Genomic DNA, 22285 nt, shown 5'->3' on the forward strand with positions numbered 1-22285 from the left:
TGCCTATCTGATTTCCACAGTCTACCCTGATGCAAAAAGCTGATGAAAATGAAGCAATAAAAACAAAATCTAACAATTGTATAGTACCTGACAATGTGTCATTTGCACTCATTCAATCAATCAACAAGTACTTATTCAGTTCCTACTACGTGCCAGGTACTTTGTTAAATGCTAGGGACATGAGACAAAAATATCAACCTTCACTCCTCAAATGGCTTACCAGCTATCAGAGGAGAGAAGGTGTACATATAGGGGGGACAAGGGCTGGATCTATGATTTCTTTGGCACATTGAACTCACAGTGACAGGTTGACATCTTCCCCACAATTTATACTTTTAGCCAGTTGCCTACCAACTCAGTGATTGGCTCAAAATTTCATGACCAGGATGCAGCAGGGACAGGGCTTGAACCTAGGTCTTCCTGGCTTTAAGGTCAGCTCTCTAGCTCTCTATATACCACTGCCTTTTATACGTGTTTTATGTAAGTCATACAAAATACATACAATGTAATTTTGATAGGGGAAGACACTAGCAGTTGGGGAAGATCAATGCATTCTCTTATTTGAACTTCACAGTAACTCTAAGACTTATCCCATAGGGCAAATATTTTCAAATCATGCTTTAGACACTTACCAGCTGTGTGAATCACTTAACCACACTATGCCTTAATTTCCTTATCAGTAAAATGACTCAATTGAACTCAGTATCTTAGGTACCCTTATAGCAGCTACATGATGCAGTGGATAGAGTCCTAGGCCTGGAATCAAGAAAACCTGAATTCCAATCTGGCCATAGACAGCAGTTGTTTGAGCCTACACAAGTCTTTGTGTGCTTCAGTTTCCATTAAACTGTAAGCTCCTTGAGGGCAGAGACTGTCTTTTGCCTCTTTTTTCTATTCCCAGCACTTAACACCATACCTGGCACATAGTAAGTGCTTAATAAATGTTGTTGGTTGATTAATTTCCTCAAATAATCCACCTACCTCCCAGGGCTATTTTGAGGAACAAATGAGATAATATTTGTAAAGCTTTTAGCATAGTGCCTGGCACAAAGTAGGTGTTTAATAAATGAGTTTTCCCTTCCCTTCCCTCTAAATTTATGCTCCTATGCCTTACTCAAGATTATAAAGCTAGATAGTGACAGAACCTCTATACCCCAAAGAGATCAAAGAAAGAGGAAAAAGTCCTGCATGTAGAAAAAAGTATTTATCTCTTTTGGTAGGGTCAAAGAACTGAAAACTAAAGGGATGCTCATAAATTGGAGAATGGCTAAACAAATTATGGTTTATAAATAGAATATTGTTGTGATGTAAGAAATGAAGGTAGAGATGGTTTCAGAGTAACTTAGACATGTGTGGACTGATGCAGAGTAAAGTAAGCAGAACCACGAGAAAAATTTATATCAATATTATCAATATTATAAAAATGAGCAATTTTGAAAGACTTAAAAACTCCGATCAAAGCAGTGGTCAGTCAGTTTTCTGATAGAGAGGTGATAGACTTAGAAGCTGAATGAGACATATTTTCAGACATGGCCAATATAGTTTGCTTGACTCTGCTTATACTTTATAAGATTTTTCTTTTTCTTTTTTTTCAAGTTGGGGACTGGGAAAGATGGGAAGAAGAAAAATAAGTGCTTGATAATTGAAAAAATAAAATTTAATTTAAAAAAGAAAGGGGTCTTCTAACCTCAAAATCTAGCATTCTTTCCTATTACATCACATACTGTGGTCTGCCTCCTGTGGTTTGACAGACTTAGGCACTCCATTCAGATATTTATGCATAGTGATACTTTAACCAGTGATTTACTTCTTGCAGGGGTCTCTTTTGATGCTTCAGAAGCAAGCTGTGATTTTGAGGAAAATCTGTGCAATTTCTATCAAGATAAAGATGGCCCTGGCTGGAGCAGAGTAAAAGTGAAACCTAATATGTACCGAACAGGAGACCACACTACAGGATTTGGTATATTCAAAATTTAGCATGCTTTGTGGGTGTGGTGGTGTGATGGGGTCCCCTCTTTTATTTAGTCCTCCAACTGAGGCTTTTTTAAAAAGCATTTTACAAGCTGTATCTCTGAAGAAGGAATGGGTGATTGATTGTTTCAAATCATCAAACATGAGGCTAAGTTGGAACTCAAGCTACTTTAATAGCAGTTGCTCTAGGAATGATCAAACTTTAGGAGACTCATTTCAAGTAGGGAAGTTACATTCAAGATCAATAATGTGTGAAGATCACAGCACTAGAGATAAGAGGACTTTAGTCATCATCGAGTTCAGCAATTTCACTGCACAGATGAAGAAACTGACAGGGATCTGAATCAGGAATTTTGATGTGGTAGTTGATGGGCCCTTTTAGAAGCTAGAATTCTTAGCTAACCTTTAAGTATACTGAGAGCGTAGAAAATGATCCATTCTCATCCCAAGCAGCAAGAATTCCACAGCTGGTCAGTCAGCATTTCTGAGAGCCCACTTTGTGAAATAAACTATAATGAAAGGGAATGGGAAAAAGGAGACAATAAATAAACACAATATTACCTCTACTCTTTTAAGTGCTCACAGTTTATACATAGCACACAGACATGAAAACAACTGAAGGACACATTGAAAGAAGAGTTTGAGAATCAGGATGGTACAAGCTGGAGACCTAAGTGGTGAGATGGTACCAAAGACAGAAGGTTTTCTAAAGGGTTTTCCTTACAACAACCCTGCTAAAGGAGGTAGTAAAAGTAAATAGGCTTGTATGATTGCCCATGCATAACCTATGTCAGATTGCTTATTGTCTCAAGGAGGGGAGAGCAGAGGGAGGAAGGGAGAGATAGAATTTGGAGCTCAAAAGAAAGAAAAAAAGTTAAAAATTGTTTTAACATGTAATTGGGGGGAAAATAAAATATCACATATATATGTGTATATATATATGTGTGTGTGTGTGTGTGTGTGTGTGTGTGTGTGTGTGTGTGTGTGTGTATATATATATTTTTTTTTTTGTTTTGTGTTTTTTTTTTAAAGCAAGTAGGCAGCTAAGTGGCATGAAATGTTGAACCTGGACTTAGGAAGAGCTGAGTTCTAATCTCTGCTCCAGACTAGTTGTGTGATCCTGGGCAAGTCACCTGACTTCTCTTAGTTTCTTCTTCTGTAAAGTAGGGATAATAATAACACCTACTTCAAAGGGTTTTTGTAAGGATTAAAGATATTATGTTATATATTAATAAAATTATATTAATATATTACATAGCACACATTATATAATATATAATATAATATATGATTAAAATATATTTAATTCCTTTATATAATATAATTGTATTTGTATTATATAATTTTTATTTTCATATATATGTTAATAATATGATATAATAATAATAATACCTACCTTAAAGGGTTGTTGTAAGGATCAAAGATAATAAGTATAATAACATAATAAGTATAAAGTGCTTTGAAAATTTTAAAGTGCTATAATAATAATTTTTATTATTATTATAGCTAGTATTTATATAGCACTTTTTATGTGCTGGGCACTGTGCCAAGAGCTTTACAATTAGTATTTTACTCGATCCTCAGAATATACCTGAGAAGAAGGTGCTATTATCATCCCCATTTTACAGATAAGGAAACTGAGGCAAACAGAGGTAAAGTAGCTCAGGGTCACACAGCTAGTAAGTGTCTGAAGCCAAATTTGAACTCAGGTCTTTCTGATTCCGGCTGGGTGCTCTGGCATTTTGAGGTGCTAAGCTGTTATTGTTATCCTCATTTTATAGCTGAGGAAACTGAGGCACAGAGAGGCCACACGCCTTGCCTGTAGACAAAATTGGGCCTTGAGCCTAAGTTTCCTGACTCTTCCTCCATTTGCTCTTTCTACTATGAAGAGTTTTTAACCTTTTTCTGTCATGGAACCCTTTGGCACCCAAGTGAAGTCTTTGGGACTCTTTATTGAAATATTATTTTTAAGTTGTGAAGGGAATTATGATTTTTATAATAATCATTATGATATGTGTAATGAATATACTAATAGATTAGATTTTTCAGAATTGCCTCTTCTAGCTTGTGAGTCAGAAGCTCACAATGCAGCTTGAAATGATCAATCAAACTTTGACAACACTCACAATCACTGGCATCCTTGTGCCTGTACCTTACGTGAAGCGAATCAAAGACTACAGAATCTGTTCCCATGATAGAGCTCTGGTCCTGTGACCCACCAAGGAATGACCCCCAAAGACTTGAACAATGCGATCTCCACAGAACTTCAGTTGCACCTTAGTATTGTGGGACTTGTGGGCTGGCCCTGGAAATGATCACAATCCACCTTCCCCCTTCCTTCCCATTGTAATGTATGCATATAATCTCTGTCTTCACTCCAGCAAGGTGGAATTCTGATCAGGAGAATTCCTGATTTGCAAATCTGATCCTTACAATGAAACTAAGTAATTAAACGGCTACCTGATTACTGGGACTTTGTCTCTGACCTGCTGTTTCATCATTCTCAGGTTAGAGATTGGCTCAGTAAAAATCCTTTTAACAAAGTACATGAAATAAAATGCATGGAATTAGAAAGGAAGCCAATTATATCGAAATACAATTATCAAAATATTTTTTTAAAAAGAAAAATTCACAGATGTCCGGTTAAGAACTCCTGGTCTATATTATAGTTACCACTCATGTTGTTCATCATTTCCATACTTGCCCCAAAAGAATTTGACCTTCATACTTGGGGAGAGGAGGGGAGTGGGAGGATGGGAGAAGAAGCTTTCTGAGCCCAGAAGATCACACCTGATTTAAAACTTCCCAGACAGGCGCTCAACTTTAAAACACATTTATGGGTGATAAGAGGTGACAGAAGAGTAGCATTCAATTGCTAGCTATGGAATCTGCCACTCATCCTGCTTCTTAGGCCCCAAGCACAAGAGCCCTTCAAACTCTTATCTCTTCAGTACCAACTGGTCAGTACAAAGACAGGAATAAATAATCTGCTCTACAGCCTAAACTCACCTTTATTGTCCAGCGAACAAGAGCACTGAACATCAGTCAAGTTTCCAGCCAAGGGGGCAAGCTGCCCAAGACAGATTTAGCCTTTTTTATTCTGTGAATCGGGGGGGGGGGGAACCCACCATATTAATCTACTATGATGACTGGAATCTTTCCACAAGCAGCCTCATATCAGTAATGGCTTATGGAGCTCAATGTGGAGTCCTCCCGTCTGCCCTTATTTTAAATATAGCTCTGTAAAACACATATCCTATCACTGAAAGCCCTAGACTTGGAAACTGTATCAACCAACAAAATCTATGAGAATAACAGAAGTGTTTTTTTCCTCATTGTTTAATGTTTTAATGCCAGATCTACATGATTTAAGCAATAACTAACCTCTGCTATTTTTCAGGTTATTACTTGTTGGCGAACACAAAGTTTACATCACAGCCAGGCTATATTGGACGCCTCTATGGACCCTCCTTACCAGGAAACTTTCAGTATTGTCTACATTTTTATTATGCCATATATGGATTTTTTAAAATGAGTGACACCTTAGCTGTCTATATCTTCGAAGAGAACCATGTGGTCCAAGAGAAAATCTGGTCGGTTTTGGAGTCTCCACGGGGAGTTTGGCTTCAAGCTGAAATCACCTTCAAGAAGCCCATGCCTTCTAAGGTACTGTCAAACCAATCATCTTTCCCACCACCCCTCCTGTTGAAGTACTGATCTATGTTGGGCAGTGAGATTCTAGTGCATTGCGGGCTAGCTGTGTGCCTCTGAGCAAGTCAACTCTCAGGGCCCTAGTCAACTATAAATTGCAGAACAAGTGTTGATCTCCTTTGGTAGAGAGAGCTTCCTCATGGGGAGTTCTCTATGCCAATGAAATCACATATTAAAAGAGTGGTGAAATGCCACCTCTAGGTGGTGCACTGAATAGAACACTGGGCTTAGACTCAGGAAGACTCATCATCTTCATGAGTTCAAATCCAGATTCTGATACTTACTAGCTATGTGACTCTGGGCAAGTCACTTAACCCTGTTTGCTTCAGTTTCTTCATGTGTAAAATGGGCTAGAGAAAGAAATGGCAAACCAGTCTAATATCTTTGTCAGGAAAACCCAAAATGGGGTCATGAAGAGTTGAACATAACTGAAACACAACTGAACTACGAAATGCCATTTCATAATTCAGGATTAGTCAGTTTTCCTTCTACTGAGACTGAAACCTGCATTGGCAAACAAGATGTTCTTGTCTTTATTTTTTATCTCTAGGGCCTCTGCCTCTGTCCCAAAACCACCCAAGGAGTTTACAAGTTGTTTGTTTGTTTGCTTTATCCAAAACAACTCAAAGACTGGGAGTGTATGTACAAAGACCAGATACAACAATTAAGCTTCCATCTAAAAGCCAAAATTTCCCATAAAAAAAAAGTTAGAGGTTAAAAGAGGGTCAACATGTTGTGTCACAGTCAACTTATGAGACCTTCAACTAAAACAGAAATGGAGTGGGGGGTGGGAGGAGAGTAGAATTCATAGCCCAAAGGAAACTCTTGCTGCTGGTCATCTAAGATTTAAATCCAGTGACCACTCATGGGATCCTCTAGCTGATCTTCATTGCAATTAGAAAAGAGAGAATCTTTCCAAGTATACCTCAATACTGTGCAGGACACAAAAAAGTACAAAACACAATTCCTGCCTGTCAAGTCTTGTCGAAGCAGTCATATTTCTACTTTACAAGAGTCCAAGTTTGGGAGCAGTAGGGAATATGAGTTAGTGGGTTCCCCCTCACTAGCAATATTTAAGTAAAGGCTGAGTAATCATTTGTCATGTATACTATAGAGTGAATTCTTGTCCAAGTAGAGTTTAACAAACAAGATGTCCTCTCATGTCCCTTCCAACTCTGAGATTTTGTCATTCTGGGATGTCTATAGACAGTTTCATCCTATCCGGAGATTCCCAGAATTCTGAGATTACTGGAGTGATGCTGGCATAAGAGAGCACTCACAACCTTCTTGAGCATTAGTTGTCAAACGTTTGTCTACTTATGGCCAACCCAAGGAATTTGTGGAGAGGCAGAGCCTTAGAATGAGTCTCAACTTCTGGCTTTCTGCTGAAAAAACACAGACAGGTCCAACCACAGAGTCTCTGTTACTAGCTTCTAGTTTGCCCAGTCAGAAATTATCATCTAATCTTTGATTTTTTTTTCCTGCCCATGCACTAAGAAACTGTTTGTTATAAGTTCCCTGACTTCCCCGACATTATTCAAGAAGAAAACTGAAGTTTTCTTCTCAAGGCTATGGTCTTAGAAAGTGTATTACTATTAAATGTTAACTATTTCCTTCTTTGGGTAAATGGGGTTCATTGAGAGTTCAAGGTTTAATCCTCCATTGGAGTTTCATTCATTCATTTATATAATCCATGTACTCTTTTCCCTGTCCCCAACCAGTAATGATGGCCTTAGAACAACAGCACATCAATAATTCAATTAATAAGCATTTATTAAGCAACTATTATACCACTGTGCTAATCTCTGGAGGTATGAAGACATGCAAAAGACAGTTCCTGTTCTCAAGTAGCTCACAATTTAATGGGAATTACATCAGAATTACATATGTTTACTCACAGCCTTCCAAACACAAATACTTTCCTGACCCAAGAGATGGCAGCAGCTAGGGCAACTCTTGAGTTCCTATAGAAACATATGATGTAAATAGATGTGCTTGCCTGCTCAGACCTAGAGAAGAGTTCATGGCCAATGTCACTGGATCCAGACAACTATTGAGGAGGGAGGGATTTCAATTTTCTAAGCAAGCATTATCCTGGAATCTAGCCCTCTAGCCAGAGAAGGGAGATTTCTTAAGTAGTACCAGTCTTGAGTTGCCTCAGGAGTAACACTATCTTTGAGAGTTGGGAACTGTCCTTCTAGAAGAGAGGAGAGTTCCTGATCAGCACCCTGCTTGGAAAAAGAAAAGGGTCATCCATGTGGCTCCAGCATCCAGAGGAACTATAAGGAAAAAGCCACAACTTGTGGGTGGAGGGAGCAGAGAAGCAATCAGGACTTTGTTCAGATCTCTGATTTCATCTGTGTAGGGAGTACTTCTGAGTACTCCCTCTTTACCAATGCACATTAGTATTTCTTCTATAAATGTAAAGAGTTGCTTCAGGAGCTGAGAAGCTAAATGGCTTACCCAGTCACACAAGTTGTATGTGTCAGAGATTGAATTTGAACTCGTCTTCCTGCCTTCAACCCCATTATACCATGTCTCTCCCACTATTACAGTAAAATCTCTAGATAGTGCAAGTCTAGGGGGAAGGGTCCAGCATCCCTGAGATGTATTTGCCTTCTAGTGGGAGCTCAAATGGCAAGGGTAATTATGAGTCTGGTGGAGGTGGGGGAGAGGAGGCTGTGAAGGAACTTGTGAGATAAAGATAGATTTTACTAGAATGTTTGCCCTGGTGGTATCCCCAGGTTCAGTTCTGTTTTTGGACTCCTTGTCTGTCCTATGTTTTTTCCTGTAAGTTTATTGGATTCTATGCCTAGGCATCCTCTGCATTTTATCTGGGATGAAATAGAAGCTATCTTCTCCTACCCATACCCATATTGTTACCTTGAGTGTGTGTATGGGAGAGAGAGACCCCATTAACTCACACTTGGAGAAACCTAGATATGAGCTATACCTATGCTATATTTGGAAATCTTCCTGAAATAAACTCTGGGTGGGGACAATGAAGCAAAGAGAATAATGACTCTTGGGGATCACCTCCTGAGATTAGACCCTACCCTGGTGAGCCCAGAGTTTTGGGTATCCTTTGGGGCATGAATTACTTTTGTAGTAAAGTATCAACAGCAATATACTCTTTTTCAGTGCAACAAAAATCCTATTTCAGCAGGTTTACAATATTGCTAATTATATACAAGTAAGAAATTACAGGTGTAATTAGGGACCAACAACAACAACAAAAAAGGTTAATCTGATCTTAGTTTGCATTAATAGAAGCATAGCGTCCAACACAAGGACTATACTCTTAGAATATAGAAGTCCATAATCTGCCCAGTATATTCTTTCCCCATGTCAAACAAAACACATCCAGAGTAACACATGTAGCTCTGGACACTATAGTTTAGGAGGGACATTGAAATGCTTCATTTCCCACCTGGCTGATCTCCTGGACTTCATCACTGTCTCCAGAACTTACCTTCCTATAAGATCACATCAACTCTGAAACTCACAGCTCCTCCGCACTCCTACTTCTGGAACTCCTCCTTCTGATTGCAGAAGGTAAATGTGAGAGGTTTCCTCCCAAATCCTCCACTTCAGAAGGGGAATTAATACTGGCTTCGAGAATTTGAAGGGCTGTTTCATGGTAGAAGAATTGTTTCGCTTGGTCTCAGAAGACAGAATTAAAAGCAATGGGTAGAATTTAGTGACAGGCAAATTTAGGGTTAAGATAAGGAAAGATTATCTAATAATTAGAGCTGTCTAAAAATGGAGTGAGCTGCATCAGGAGAATGTGAGTTCCATATTGCTATTTGAAGGTGAACGACCATGTACCAGAGATACCATAGAGGGGATTCATAGTATGGGCAAGGGTTGAACTAGAAAATCTCTGAGGTTTTCTACTTTGTGTCTGATTCTATAGAAGGAGTAAAGAGCATGCAGTTTTGCCAAGTTCCATAGGGAGAAACCTTACTCTGAGCCTTTCCTTGTTCTTTAAGTTATATATACTTGTGCCAGAGGTCACTGGACCCTTGCAAGTTAGATGTGGTTCTGTAGATGGGTCCCACATCCTATCAAGATATTAAAGAGAACCAGAGCCATCTCCTTTGGTAATGGAGAATTTTTGAAGTCCACCAGATCTGTTGAGGCAAGACATTAATGAAGCCTATAAAGAAGTGATGGATGTAATAATTCAATTGTTGGGCTATAGCCTAGAAATATTATTTTTAGGAACCATTAAGCAAATGAGAAAACATACATCTGTTCAAAGAATTTTATGGCAGCACTATTTGTAATTGTAAAAAAACCCAAAACCTAGCAGCAAACTAAATGCCCAATAAAACAGTGGGGCAGTTAGGTAAATTGCAATATATTAGTGTAATAGATTTTTGTTGTTCAGTCATTTCAGTTGCATCAACTCTTCATACCCATTTTTGTGGTTTTCCTGGCAAAGATAGTGGAGTGGTTTGCCATTTCCTTCTCCACCTCATTTTATACATGATGAAACTGAGGCATACAGGGTTAAGTAAAACAAGGTTAAGTAACTTACCCAGGGTCACAAGCTAGTAAGTATCTGAGGCTAGATTTGAACTTAGGAAGATGAATCTTCCTGACTTCAGGCCTGACAGACATTCTATCCATTGTGCCACCTAGTGGTCCCAGTGTAATAGATAATGTAATGCAATTAAGATCAATAAGAAGTAAGAAAAAGGGGAATATCTCTAGGAAATAATATGAAGCCAAAAAAATCCAGAACAGAGTATATACTATCTATGAACATTTAAAGGAAAAATGAAAGGGAACGAATAAGAATGTTGACAGACATTTAGATGGACTGAGTAAAAAGTAATGATGCTGCCAGATCAGGCCTCAGTGTTCAGTGAGTGGGAACAGGGCCAAGTTAGACCATGTATTGGCCACCCATGGATAGATTACAGTCATATATTTAGAAGTGGAAGATACCTTAGGGATGATTTAAGATAATATAGAAGGGAAAACTGAGACCCAGAGAAGTGAAGAATAGAACTACCATAAGGTAAGACTTTGGTGTGCTAGGATTCATCCATTCTGTAAGCTATTTAAGTCTACTTTATCCTCTTAGTTATAAAGTCAACATTTCTAAGCCCAGCTTATTATAATTATATATAAACCTAAATTATATAATTATTATAAATTTTATTTATTATTTATATGTGATATATTTGATATAGAAATATAATATATGATATATTGTGATTATATCTTACATATTACTTATATATAATATATAAGCATGTTATTAATAATAATATGTTATAAATATATGATCATATATTATTTATATAATACATTGATATATTAAATTTTTGTTGGGGGGGTTTAGGTGCCATGTCAACTGATGTTGGGTCACGGGTGTGGCAGGTATACCAGATGTTAAGACTAGAGTTTGGAGATATATTTATGTTTCTCTTCCCTAGACACCCACAACTAAATGTCTAGGTAGGGCTATGGGTGTGGTAGTGGCAGGCTGTGGCCAGGGTAGTATGGGGAGGAAACTATTCTTTGTGTTCCTAAGTGACCTAACTTGACCCTAGCATTGAAGGACTTGGATCTGGAGGGTCCAAACACATCTGCAGTCCATATGCACAGAACAGAGGAGAGAGAGCTGTTCCAGAGTCAGAGAACCCAGGTTCTTCTCTCACCTCTGAAGCTTACTACTTTGTGACCAGTTTCATTTATAAAATGAGGACGAGAGAATAGATGACCTCTGAGGTCCCACAGATCTATGATCCTAGAATCCTTTATATATGGGCAATCCCCTTTGAAGCCCTAGAGAGTTCAGGATTTGACAGAGCCATAGTATTTAAATCTGAATGATTACATGGTTCCTCCATGTGGTTCTTCTCCATACAGAAGTCAAAGTAAATCATTCCCAAAATATTCTTTTTCCTTGGAGAGTTGTTTAAAAAAAAAACAAAAATAAGCATGTAGAAAATAATTGTTGACTATTACTGTCCATCATGGTTTAGTGGAAAGAGCTCTGGACTTGGATGCAGAAAACTTAATATACTATAAGTCTTCTGAGGCAGCAAGGGGATGAACTGGAGCTAGGGTAAAGAAGACCTGAGTTCAAATCTGACCTCTGATGTGTGACCTTGAGCAAGTCACTTGACCTGGCTGCCTCAGTTTCCTCATCTGTAAGATGTTATGAAGACAGAGAGAGATAATATTCATAATCATTATGTAAATGCTAGCTATTATTTTGACCCCACCTTTTCTATTTCCTAGCTATATGACTCTAAGTCTCTTAAGTTCTCTAAACCTCAATCTTTTTATCTGTAAAGTAGGGATAATAATTTTACATTGCCCACCTCACAAGGCTGATGTGAGGACAGCACTTTAGAAACCTTAAAGTAAGTGTGAACTGCTCTTATTGTGCCTAGTTTATCCAAGGTATAGATCACTGGACCTGGAGTCAAGAAAAATCTGTGTTCAAATCCCAGAGTCAATATTTACTTTGTGGGGAAGTCACACATTCATTTCTCTGAATCTTAGTTCTTTCTCTTGTTAAAAAAAGGGGGATATCGATAGGTATGAGGCAGCTAGGTGGTGCAGTGGATAGAGCACTAGGTCGAGAACCAGGAAGACTCATTTTCCTCAGTTTAAATCTGGCCTCAGACACTTACAAGCTGTGTGACACCCTGGGCAAGTCTCTTAAGCCTCTTTGCCTCAGTTTCTTCATCTGCAAAATGAGCTGGAGAAGGAAATGGCAAACTACTCCAGGATCTTTGCCAAGAAAACCCCAAATGGGGTCACGAAGAGTCGAACATGACTGAAAAACGACTGAACAGTAGGTGGCCTTCCTACCTCACAGCATTGTTGGTAAGGCTGTGAGAAACCAAAATACTCTAATGTCCCTTACAACTCTAAATCTATAATCCCATGATCCTGTATAAACCTAAGTTGTTATGGTTTAGTGTTAGCTTTAACCAGTTAAAAGCTGCTGGTGTGTTAAATTCCAGTGACTCACAGAATTTATGTGAAAGCATTATTCTTCTGAGTTTGGGCTAGGCAGATGCTTTTACGGCGGTTAGATCTTATGCTGCCCCATGCCTTCCAGTGGGCAAAGGCTCAGAAAAGGCCTTGCCAACTTTTCTCAAGAGACCAAGATAATTTTCAGAGATGACCTAGCCACAAGAGGGCAGGGAATGATAAACCTTATAGAGGCAAGTCAAGGCTTAGTGAATTGTGGCCTTCCCCAAAGTAGGCAGTATTGGGGAAGCTATGCCCTTGATTGATTTGAGAGAGTGGACTCCCCACCCCCACTCCGGCTTACCTTTTGGATATTAGCATCTAACTTTCTTAGCATTTATCAATATGGGATTTTCAGCATCTACCTGGATGTGGAGCTCTAGCAGGGGGTATCACATGTAGAGCCAGTCTCACACCTTAGAAGATCTAGGTTCAAGCCCTGCTTCTGAAACTTGCTTAACCTCTCAGTCTTATGGACAACTTTCTCTGCCTATTTCCGCAGAGAAGGTGTGGACTCGCATTGGTAAAGGGGATTTCTTCATCCATGGAGTTCCGTAAGCCAATGAACTCACAGACCTGGTCCCTATCTTTGTCTAGATAGGATGTGGCCCAGCAAGTCAAGATTTCTCTTTGTCTAGGCAATTCTATGACTATAAATTACAGAGCAGTTGCTGATATGCAGTGACCGAGGGAATTTCCTTACCTGATGTTACCCACAGGGATAAAATGACAAGTCTAAAACAAAACAAAACAAAAATTAACCCAATATATTAAACATAAAATATCATAAGACTAACTCTATCTTTTGATAACAGTCCCCCAGCCTGGAATGCTCTCCCTCCTTTGCTCTGACTACTGACCTCCCTGTTTCCTTCAAGTCCCAACTAAAATCCCATCTTCTGCAGAAAGTCTTCCCTAACTCTTCTTAATTCCAGTGTTTTCCCTCTTTTAATTATTTCCTTTTTATCTTATATGTACTTTGCTTTGTATATATTGATTTGCATGTTGTCTCTCCCATTAGATTGTGAACTCCTTGAGTGCAGGGACTGTCTTTTGTCTCTTTTTGCATCCCCAGTGCTTAGCTCAGTGCCTGGTGCATAGTAGGCACTTAATAAATGTTTATTGATTGATTGATTGATTGATTGATTGATCAGTCCTTAGGGCTGTGCTGAAAACGAGATGCAAAAATCTGTCCTTAGGAGTACATGTGCAAGAATTTTGTTCTAATGCGCTCTTTATTAGCTATGGGGTAAGGACCGGACCCATGACATTATTAATAAAAGAATTGAAGGAACCCTCTCTACCTGTGCTTCTCTGCAGTATATAGTCTTAAAGTTGCCTAGAGCAGAGAGAGGTTGTGACTTGTCTAAGGTCACACAGCCAGTCAGAAGTGAGACTTCAATCTAGGTATTCCTTGATCTGAGAATGATTCTTTATCTACTATGCCACACTACCTCTCATGAACTATTCTTTATCTACTATGCCACACTGCCTCTCATGAGCTATGGGTCTCATATAAATAAAGGTAATTGGGTGTCAACCTCATCAGATTTTGTTCTAAGAAAGAGACAAATTAATTAGGTTGTGTATCCATGTTTTATTTGTCTCAAGCTGGCAACATGCATTGCATGGGAGTTACAGTCCAAAAATGGTCCTCCCTAAGGGGGCCAGTCCAGAACTGCCTCTATTTGGGGGTTGGGGGTACAGTCATATGCCCTTTGAAGAGTAGGTTTTCCCAAGGGGTGCCAATCAACTCTGATTGGTCAATACATTTTTGGGGTGGGCTATATTAAAATGAGGGTCTTGAATATGTGACTTAGGTCACTCAGTCCTGTCAAAGAGACATCAATTTCCATATCACCTGTCTTGACAATAGGGAGAAATCAACATTTTCCCAGACCTGTCTGGGCAACATAATGAGCAGGAGTAGAGCCATTAGATTAGATAAAGGGGGATGGGGGAAGCTCTGAGTCTCCAAGATAATGATTACTAAGAAAAATCATTTTTCACATGGGAAACAGCAGTAAATAACCTTCAGCTGGATGCTGGGCACCTCCAAAAAAAGTAATGTGTTTATGCCCCTAGGGATCCAGTATCTTTCTTTGGGATTCTCCTTTCATTGCCTCCAGCATCTCCATATTATCCCTTGATTACCAAGTATCCCTTAATGTGGCAACACACCCAAACCAGGTATCATTCTCACTCTGGACTTTGCTTTACCACTATTCCATCTCCTGTCCTTCACATTACCCCAGCTATAGATAATCCAATAAACATCTCTGCTAACATTACCCTTCCTTAGACAGCTAGGTAGTGTGAAAAATGATTTTTCTTAGTAATCATTATTTTGGAGACTCAGAGCTTCTCCCATCCCCCTTTCTTAAAGTTCAGTTTCTTCTTCAAGAGGACATTAAGATCTAATCTAATGACTGTATTCCTGTGCATTGTATTGCCCAGACAGGTCTGGGAAAATATTGATTTCTCCCTATTGTTAAGACAGGTGATATGAAAATTGACATCTCTCTGACCAAGATTAAGAGACCTAAGTCACCTCCAAGACCGTCATTTTAACATAGCCCACCTCCCAGTATGTTGACCAGAGTTGATTGGCACCCCTTGGGAATACCTGCTCTTTGAAGGGCATATAACTCCATTCCCCCAACCCCCAAATCGAGCCAATTCTTGACTGGCTCCTTTAGAGGGGTCCATGAAATGCATGTTGGCAACTTAAGAGAAATTAAAAACATAGACACAACCTAATTTCGTTTGTCTTTTCTTAGAACAAATTCTGTGAATGGTTGACAGCATACTAAATAGAGTGTTGTGCTTAGAGTTCAAATCTGGCCTTAGATACTTACTAGTTGTGGGACCCTGGACAAGTCTCCTAATCTCTATTTGCCTCAGTTTCTTTGCATGTAAAATGTGGATAATAATAGCACCCACCTCCAGAAATGTTGTGAAGATCAAATGAAATTATGTTGCTTTAGTACAGTACCTGGCATATAGTAGGCACTTACTAAATGCTTTTTCCCCTTCCTTTGTAACATAATAAAATATCTGTCTTAAATTTTAATAAAATACATAGCACTAATGGTGACAGATTTTGTACCCAATTGATGGGGGGGGTACAATTTGGCTTTTGGGAGACCCTCATCATCTTACTTTAGATAAGTAACAGCCTACTCTGATTCTGGGTAAGGCTGGCTCTAACTTACAAATGGCTAAATGGGGAATAGTCTGGAATGGAAAACCAAGCCTTAGATGTGTGATCTCAAGAGTTTCATAGGGTCATCTATTTAAAGCTGAAAGTGACCTTAAAGATCATCTTCTAGCCCAAGCCTCTCATACAGATGAAGACACTAAGTCTTAGAGAAGTTGTGACTTGCCCAAAGTTCTGCAGGACCTCTATTTGAACTCAGGGCCTCTGACTCCAAATTCATTGCTTTTTCTACTCTACCACCATATATAAGTGTAGAGATTAATTGCTAGTTGTTTGGACCCCAGGGCAGGGCTAAACATCAAACACAGAGAGACTAACTCCAAAAAAACTGGGGGGAAGGGGAACAGACACTAAATTTTAAGTGGAGGTTGAGAAAAATCCTTGCGTGACCACTGCCCCTAATGAGGGTCTTAAATGTTATTTTTCAGACTTTTCCCCTCATAAGTGGATGACCCTGACATTGGCTACAAAGTGTACTTTCTTGTGTCTCAATGATTCAACAACTAAAATCGAAGCAGAAAACACAGCCCTTCTTTTAGCTAATGACATATACTCCCAAAGATTCCATGCTAAATGTCTGCTTTTACGCTATCAGTCTCCCTAACAGCCTGCAAAGACAGTGTTTTTTCAGATGTTTCAGAATCTTTTCAGGGGATGCCCACATTTAAATATAATGCACACATCAAGAGAAGGCTTTTTTTTCTCCCTAGGTTTTCGGTTTTTGTCTGGGCTAAATGCATAGCAGATAACCAAAAGTTATCTTCACAGTATTTCTTAGGCTAGAGTTGGGGAGAAGATAGAATAATTCACTCCAAAATATCTCTCTTAAAAGCCAATTGTTGGCAGAAACTGAGGACTGATTATTAAAAAAAAAACACTGCAACAACTGAGGATAACCATTACCCTTCAAGTATTCAAATCCTTTGTTGAAGACTGTGCTTTGATGTGTGAATGAGTCACCCTAGGACTTGTGGATTTAGTCTTTCAATGCAACCTGTCTGAAACCAGTCTTTTCTATAACATTGTATCTTTAAGTGTTATGTTAATTTGAAACAAAACAAAAAAAGAAACCTACAAGGCACATAAGCAAGACCATAACTAAGTAATACCTAATATTTCATTCTATTTAAGGGGGAGGATAATGGGCTGAATTATTGAAATAGTGGAGTATTGAAACCAGGAATCAGGAGATTTGGGTTCAAGTTCCATCTTACTAGCTAAGAAATACTTAACAAATTTGCTTCTCATTGTTTCCTCATCTCTAAAGCAGAGTGTTACAAAGGAAAAAATCCAAGAGACAGAGTTTCTGGGTAATTAATAATCAATTAATTAATTAGGCTAGTTAATAATAAATTGATGGTCAGTGGTTTCTTTCAATAACCAAAAACAAAAACATGGAGATTCTGAAAGCCTCAAATACTTTTTGAAAGGGAATGCCCTTGACAAGTGAAAATCAACCCTGACTGGCGGACATTTAATGAGGTAGTAGGCTAGAATTCTTCCACTCCTCCAGCTGAGAACGTTGCTTGGTCACGAGACTCAGCTGCCTCCAGGAATCTGGAAAGAGGAATCCATCTCCATCCATACCACTCTGGTTGATTTTCTCCTTCTTGAGCTGGGTCACCCTAATCAAGGAGTACAAGGTAGGGGCTGTTCTACTTTGGGCAAGAACTCACGCAGACTGGATTCTGTTTATGCTCTAAACAGAAGGAAGGCCTCCTAATTAGGTGGTGTCTGGCCCAAGATGGAGGAGTATGTTTCCCAAGGGTTAGAAGGAATCTCAATCAGCCATGTTCTTTAGAGGCCGACCCTCCAAATGAGATGGGCCTCAATAAAGAAACAGAGGAGAAAATCCTGTATCATAATTTAATAATTCGTTATTAATATAACAGAAAAATAATTTCTTTCAAGAGACTCTGCCTTTAGATTAGGAAAGGACTTTAGAGGTGTGTGGGGTATGAAGACCCTTACCAATAAATAGGAGACTCAGAGATATTAGCAAAAAGAATAGTTCGTTTATTGGCTTTCTTGAGAAAGGCTCCCTCAGAGCACCCATAAGATGGCACCGACCAAAGAGAGAGAGAGTGTGTTCAGCTCAGCAGATTATATAGATCCTAATCGCAATCCTCCCCCCCCCCCCCCACTGGCTCTTCTTCCCATTGGCTGGGCTTCAGAGCTCACAGTCTAAGTGCAGAAACTTCTCCCCAGCCCCAAGGACAAAAAGGACTCTAAAAATCTTCCTATCCCATTAGCTGGGAGGTGGGCTTACTACATTCAAGGCGAGAAAATTCAAAGACAAAGAACAAGGAAACAGGGTATAGCCAATCCAAACATACATGTAGCAAACCTAATGCTGATGTAGCAGTGATGTGGTAATCAGGAGGGGGTTTAAGGCTGAATTCCCATGAGTTAGGTAATTCCTAGGAAACCGAAATTTACTGCAATTTCCCCTCCCTAACCCCCTTTCCAGAGACAAGAAAAGGTGGGAAGCTTTTCAAAAGGCAAACAGTTCAGGTTGGGCCAGGCCTATTCTTTCTGCTAAGCATTTAAAAACAGGGTCTGAGCATGCTGTACAGAGAAATCAGCAAGTGAGACCCAGACATAATTTGAAATGTGGATTTATTAGTGTGTAGCTGCAAGGGGTACATACCCAAATTGAGCAGCCCCCATCAGGGGCAGAGCTTGAGTTTATAAAGGCAGAGGCCACAGAGGAAACGGTCAGGGGTTGCATAAGCAGGAGGTTACAGAAGCCAAACAAGATTGGTTAATCCTGCCTTTGGGACCATATAAGGATCATGGAATAAGATTGGGGCGGTATCTTTCTTGGCAGGAACTCCTAAGGAGGGAACTCCTACTTCCATGAAGGAGGGCAGACAAGGTGAAGGTTAGAAAACAAAATGGAGTTCAGCACATGGAGTTCTGAACTTCAAGGGGGGGGGGCGCGGAGGATTTTGAAAGTAATAATCAAGAATCATTGACCTTTTGAGGAGGCTTCACTTCTGAGAGTTCATCTCTCACAGAGGTCATTAAATCTAACCCCCTCATCTTGCAGGTAAGAAAACTGAAGGCCAGAGGCTGAGTAGGGTAGTATGACAATTAAGATTTGAACTCAAGTCCTCTGACTCCACATTCAGTACTGTTTCCATTTAACTTTTCTTAACCTTTATTTTTATATCCAGTGGTAGTGTTGAAGTCTACAGGTTTAGAGGTACTGGGACCCCAAAATCACAACACGTGGGTCCTGCCTAAAAGAATTTGGCCCAAGCCTTCTTTCAGCCAAGACAACATTTTTAAAGATCAGCCACATGGGCCAGACTCTTAAGGAATCTTGCCATTTGTGATGCCCATAATGAGGGGCAGGCATGAGTCAGTCTCAGCCTCTAAATGGCGCCCATGGATCCTATATACAGAAAGACTATGGGAGGGATGTAGAAGTGGTCAAGTCATTTGGGGTGGGGTGCGGGGCTGGGAGAAGGGGTATCTTGATGGGAGTGGCCAGTACTGGAGGAGTTTAGGGAAGATCTTGAAGCTGGAGTAGGTCATGGGAGAATCAGCTGGGAGTGTATGGGAGGTTGAATGGGTCATCCCATTCAATGGGAATAGACAATGGAGGGCTAGGCTTGACTAGGATAACAAAGAATTGGGAGATTGGGCAGATAAGGAAAGGCCAGCTGAGTGAATTAATAGCCTCAGGCAACCACTTGAGGCTTCCTTGGCCAAGTAAGTGAATTCCAGGAAAGTTTAAGGGCATTCTGGGGCCCATAGACAAATGGGACCCAAATTATTTTTGGGGTGAGGGACAAAGGTCTCAGCTTGGGCCCGGACCTCATCATTTGCTTGCATACTATTAATTAACCCTCTAGTAAAATAAATGTGTAGGTTTGTCTCTGATTCCATAAAATCTTGAAATGGACCACAGCAGTATTTTTTTTTTTGCCTAATGAAATCTCAGATTTTGGCTTGATGTAAGGAAAAGGTGAAGAGAAGAAAAACCTAAAGAGGAAGGGAAGGAAGAAGAAAAGGAAGTAGGTAAGATAAGAAGAGAAAAGTCTTAAGATAAGGGAAAGAAAAGTTATATGTGGCTGTCAAACACCTTAAAAAGATGAGAAATGCTAAGGAGATGAGAAGGAAAGTGAACATTCTAGAGGTGAAGAAATAAGCAATTTGCCAAAGGGATTCTCCAAGGGAGCTACTAGTAAGAAGAAGGGAAAAAGTCTGAGGATCTCATTTCTAGCAAATATGGAGAGTGGAGTGAATTTTGAAATGATCTGCTACAAAGCTTGTATTTCTGCCATTTCTGCCATTCTCAAAGTAAAGCCTGGTCTCCCTCCGAAAATAAAAGAGATTCCAGGAATCTTTCTCCACTTTGACATGCCCTTAAAGATGGTGAAGAATTCAGGACTAGGACTTCTAGCAAGTTATTACATCAGTTATTCATGGAGGGGGGAGAAGGGGAGAAGGGAGGAGAGGAGTTATCTTTACTGCCTACATCACAAACACATTGTGAGAAGTCCTTCATAGATCTTTAAGAACCACACACTGTATATGGGAGTTGTGATAATTATAGAGGGATAGGGAAAAAAGACTTACTGTCTCCACGAGAATGTAACATTCTTGAGGGCAGGAACCATCTTGCTTACTTGTACTTATATCTCTGGTGCTTAGCACAGTGCCCAACACATAATAACTACTTAGTAAGCACTCAATCTATCTATCTTGCCCAGGGTCACATAACTAGTTACTATCTGAGGTGGGCTATAAACCCAGGCCTTCCTTATTGTAAGTATCAGGAGTTAGCATCCTAATCAAGATCATCCAATGAGAGGTGGATAGGAAGAGGCAGAGAAGCTAGTAATTACAGCCAAGGTCATGAACAAGGTCATTGAGGTACCCTACACACAGCTAGAGAGCCACAAGACTCTCCATAGCAAAAACATGACATCCTATTCCTACTTTGGTATCCCCAAGCAAATGCTAAAGGATGAGACACAGACACTTCCCCATGAACTACATGTTCCATAACCAGCACTTATTTAGGAACAAGGGTGAGCTCAGGCACTGTCATCCTCTGTATATTTGCTTTCAAGATTGGGGCCTGCAACATCATGGAATATGCCAACATCTTGAACTATGCAATGAAGATTGTTAAAACCAATAAATTAGACTACATGATGATCATCAATCACCAAGGGGAAAGTGGAAGAGGTGGAGCTGCTCATTGCAAGGTGAATGTGATCATTAATGAGTGGTCGGGCTACTTCCTGTTCCATGGGTCTGCCCTCAAAACTGTCTTGCAAACCCAAGACAAGTGGCTGGCCCCGACATCTCATCTTCCCTGACACAAAATACTTCACATAAAAGCCTCAAGCCCTGAGAGGATAAGGACTATAAGATCTACTAATGGGGCACCTAGGTGGCAGATGGATAGAGTGTCAGGCCTGGAGTCAGCCTGACACTCTATCCATCTGCCACCTAGGTGCCCCAGGAAGACTCATCTTCCTGAGTTCAAATCCAGCCTCAGACACTTACTGTGTGAAACTAGGTAAGTTACTTAACCTTGTTTGCCTCAGTTTCCTAAACATCTATAAAGTGAGCTGAAGAAAGAAATGGCCAAGCCACTCCAGGATCTTTGCAAAGAAAATCCCAAATGGGGTCATAAAGAGTCAGAGGTGACTAAAAAGACTGAACAACAACAACAAATTGGGAGAATGCATACGACAAGTGGTACAAGAATGAAGAAACTCAGAGCTTTTAAAGAAATTCTGGGTTTAGAAAATAATGCAGAAGGTTGAAAGCTGAAACTTTAGAGGAGATGATCAAATAACTGTGTGCCCAAAGAAGGGAGAAGATACACCGTCCAAGGAATTCTGCAGGCCAAATCCAGAGAAGATGCTGAAAAGAGCCCAGACAGAAAGAACAAAAGTTTTTAATATTAATAACTCACATTTATGTAGTACTTTAAGGTTTACAAAGGGTTTTCCTTACAACAACCCAGGGAGGTAGAGAGTGCAATTTTTATCTTCCCCAGAACTTTAACTACCAATTTTGGAAGCTGAGAAAAATAACAGTAAAAGCACCCCCAAATCAACTTTGCAATTCATGATGTGAAAATAATATAAGAAATAATTAAGGCAAATTCAGATTAACTAGAGGCGGAATTAATTACTATAGCAGCTGACAGATGGATGTTATTAACAATGCAAGCCATCTGGGAGTTTCCTATTTTAACTAAATATTTTTGCTAACTAGGTGCTAAGCTTAGTTGTTTCTATACTGCTGAAGTAGTACATGTACTATCAACATCAACCTGTACCAAAGTTGAAAATGGTATCATCTTTTAAAGTCACTCTTTTAAACGTTTTCATTCTCTAAATTTCC

The 22285-nt window shown here is 39.6% G+C and overlaps 1 protein-coding gene and 1 long non-coding RNA gene across 3 annotated transcripts in view; one reads left to right on the forward strand and one right to left on the reverse strand.

Moving 5' to 3' along the window:
* Nucleotides 1-2519, reverse strand: part of LOC110218813 (uncharacterized) — a 92533-nt gene extending 90014 nt beyond the window's left edge. Inside the window, exon 1 of the long non-coding RNA XR_002327418.2 lies at nucleotides 2375-2519. This is a non-coding gene — a long non-coding RNA (uncharacterized LOC110218813). The remainder of the gene's footprint in view (nucleotides 1-2374) is intronic.
* Nucleotides 1-22285, forward strand: part of MAMDC2 (MAM domain containing 2) — a 222146-nt gene that overhangs the window by 141733 nt on the left and 58128 nt on the right. For both annotated transcript variants that reach the window (XM_021001775.2, XM_021001776.2), the window contains exons 8-9: nucleotides 1817-1960; nucleotides 5372-5637. In XM_021001775.2, the coding sequence (XP_020857434.1) occupies nucleotides 1817-1960; nucleotides 5372-5637 (410 nt within the window). The remainder of the gene's footprint in view (nucleotides 1-1816; nucleotides 1961-5371; nucleotides 5638-22285) is intronic.

This window comes from Phascolarctos cinereus, unplaced genomic scaffold (genome assembly GCF_003287225.1).
Source record: "Phascolarctos cinereus isolate Bilbo 61053 unplaced genomic scaffold, phaCin_HiC Scaffold_4;HRSCAF=312, whole genome shotgun sequence".
NCBI lineage: Eukaryota > Metazoa > Chordata > Mammalia > Diprotodontia > Phascolarctidae > Phascolarctos > Phascolarctos cinereus.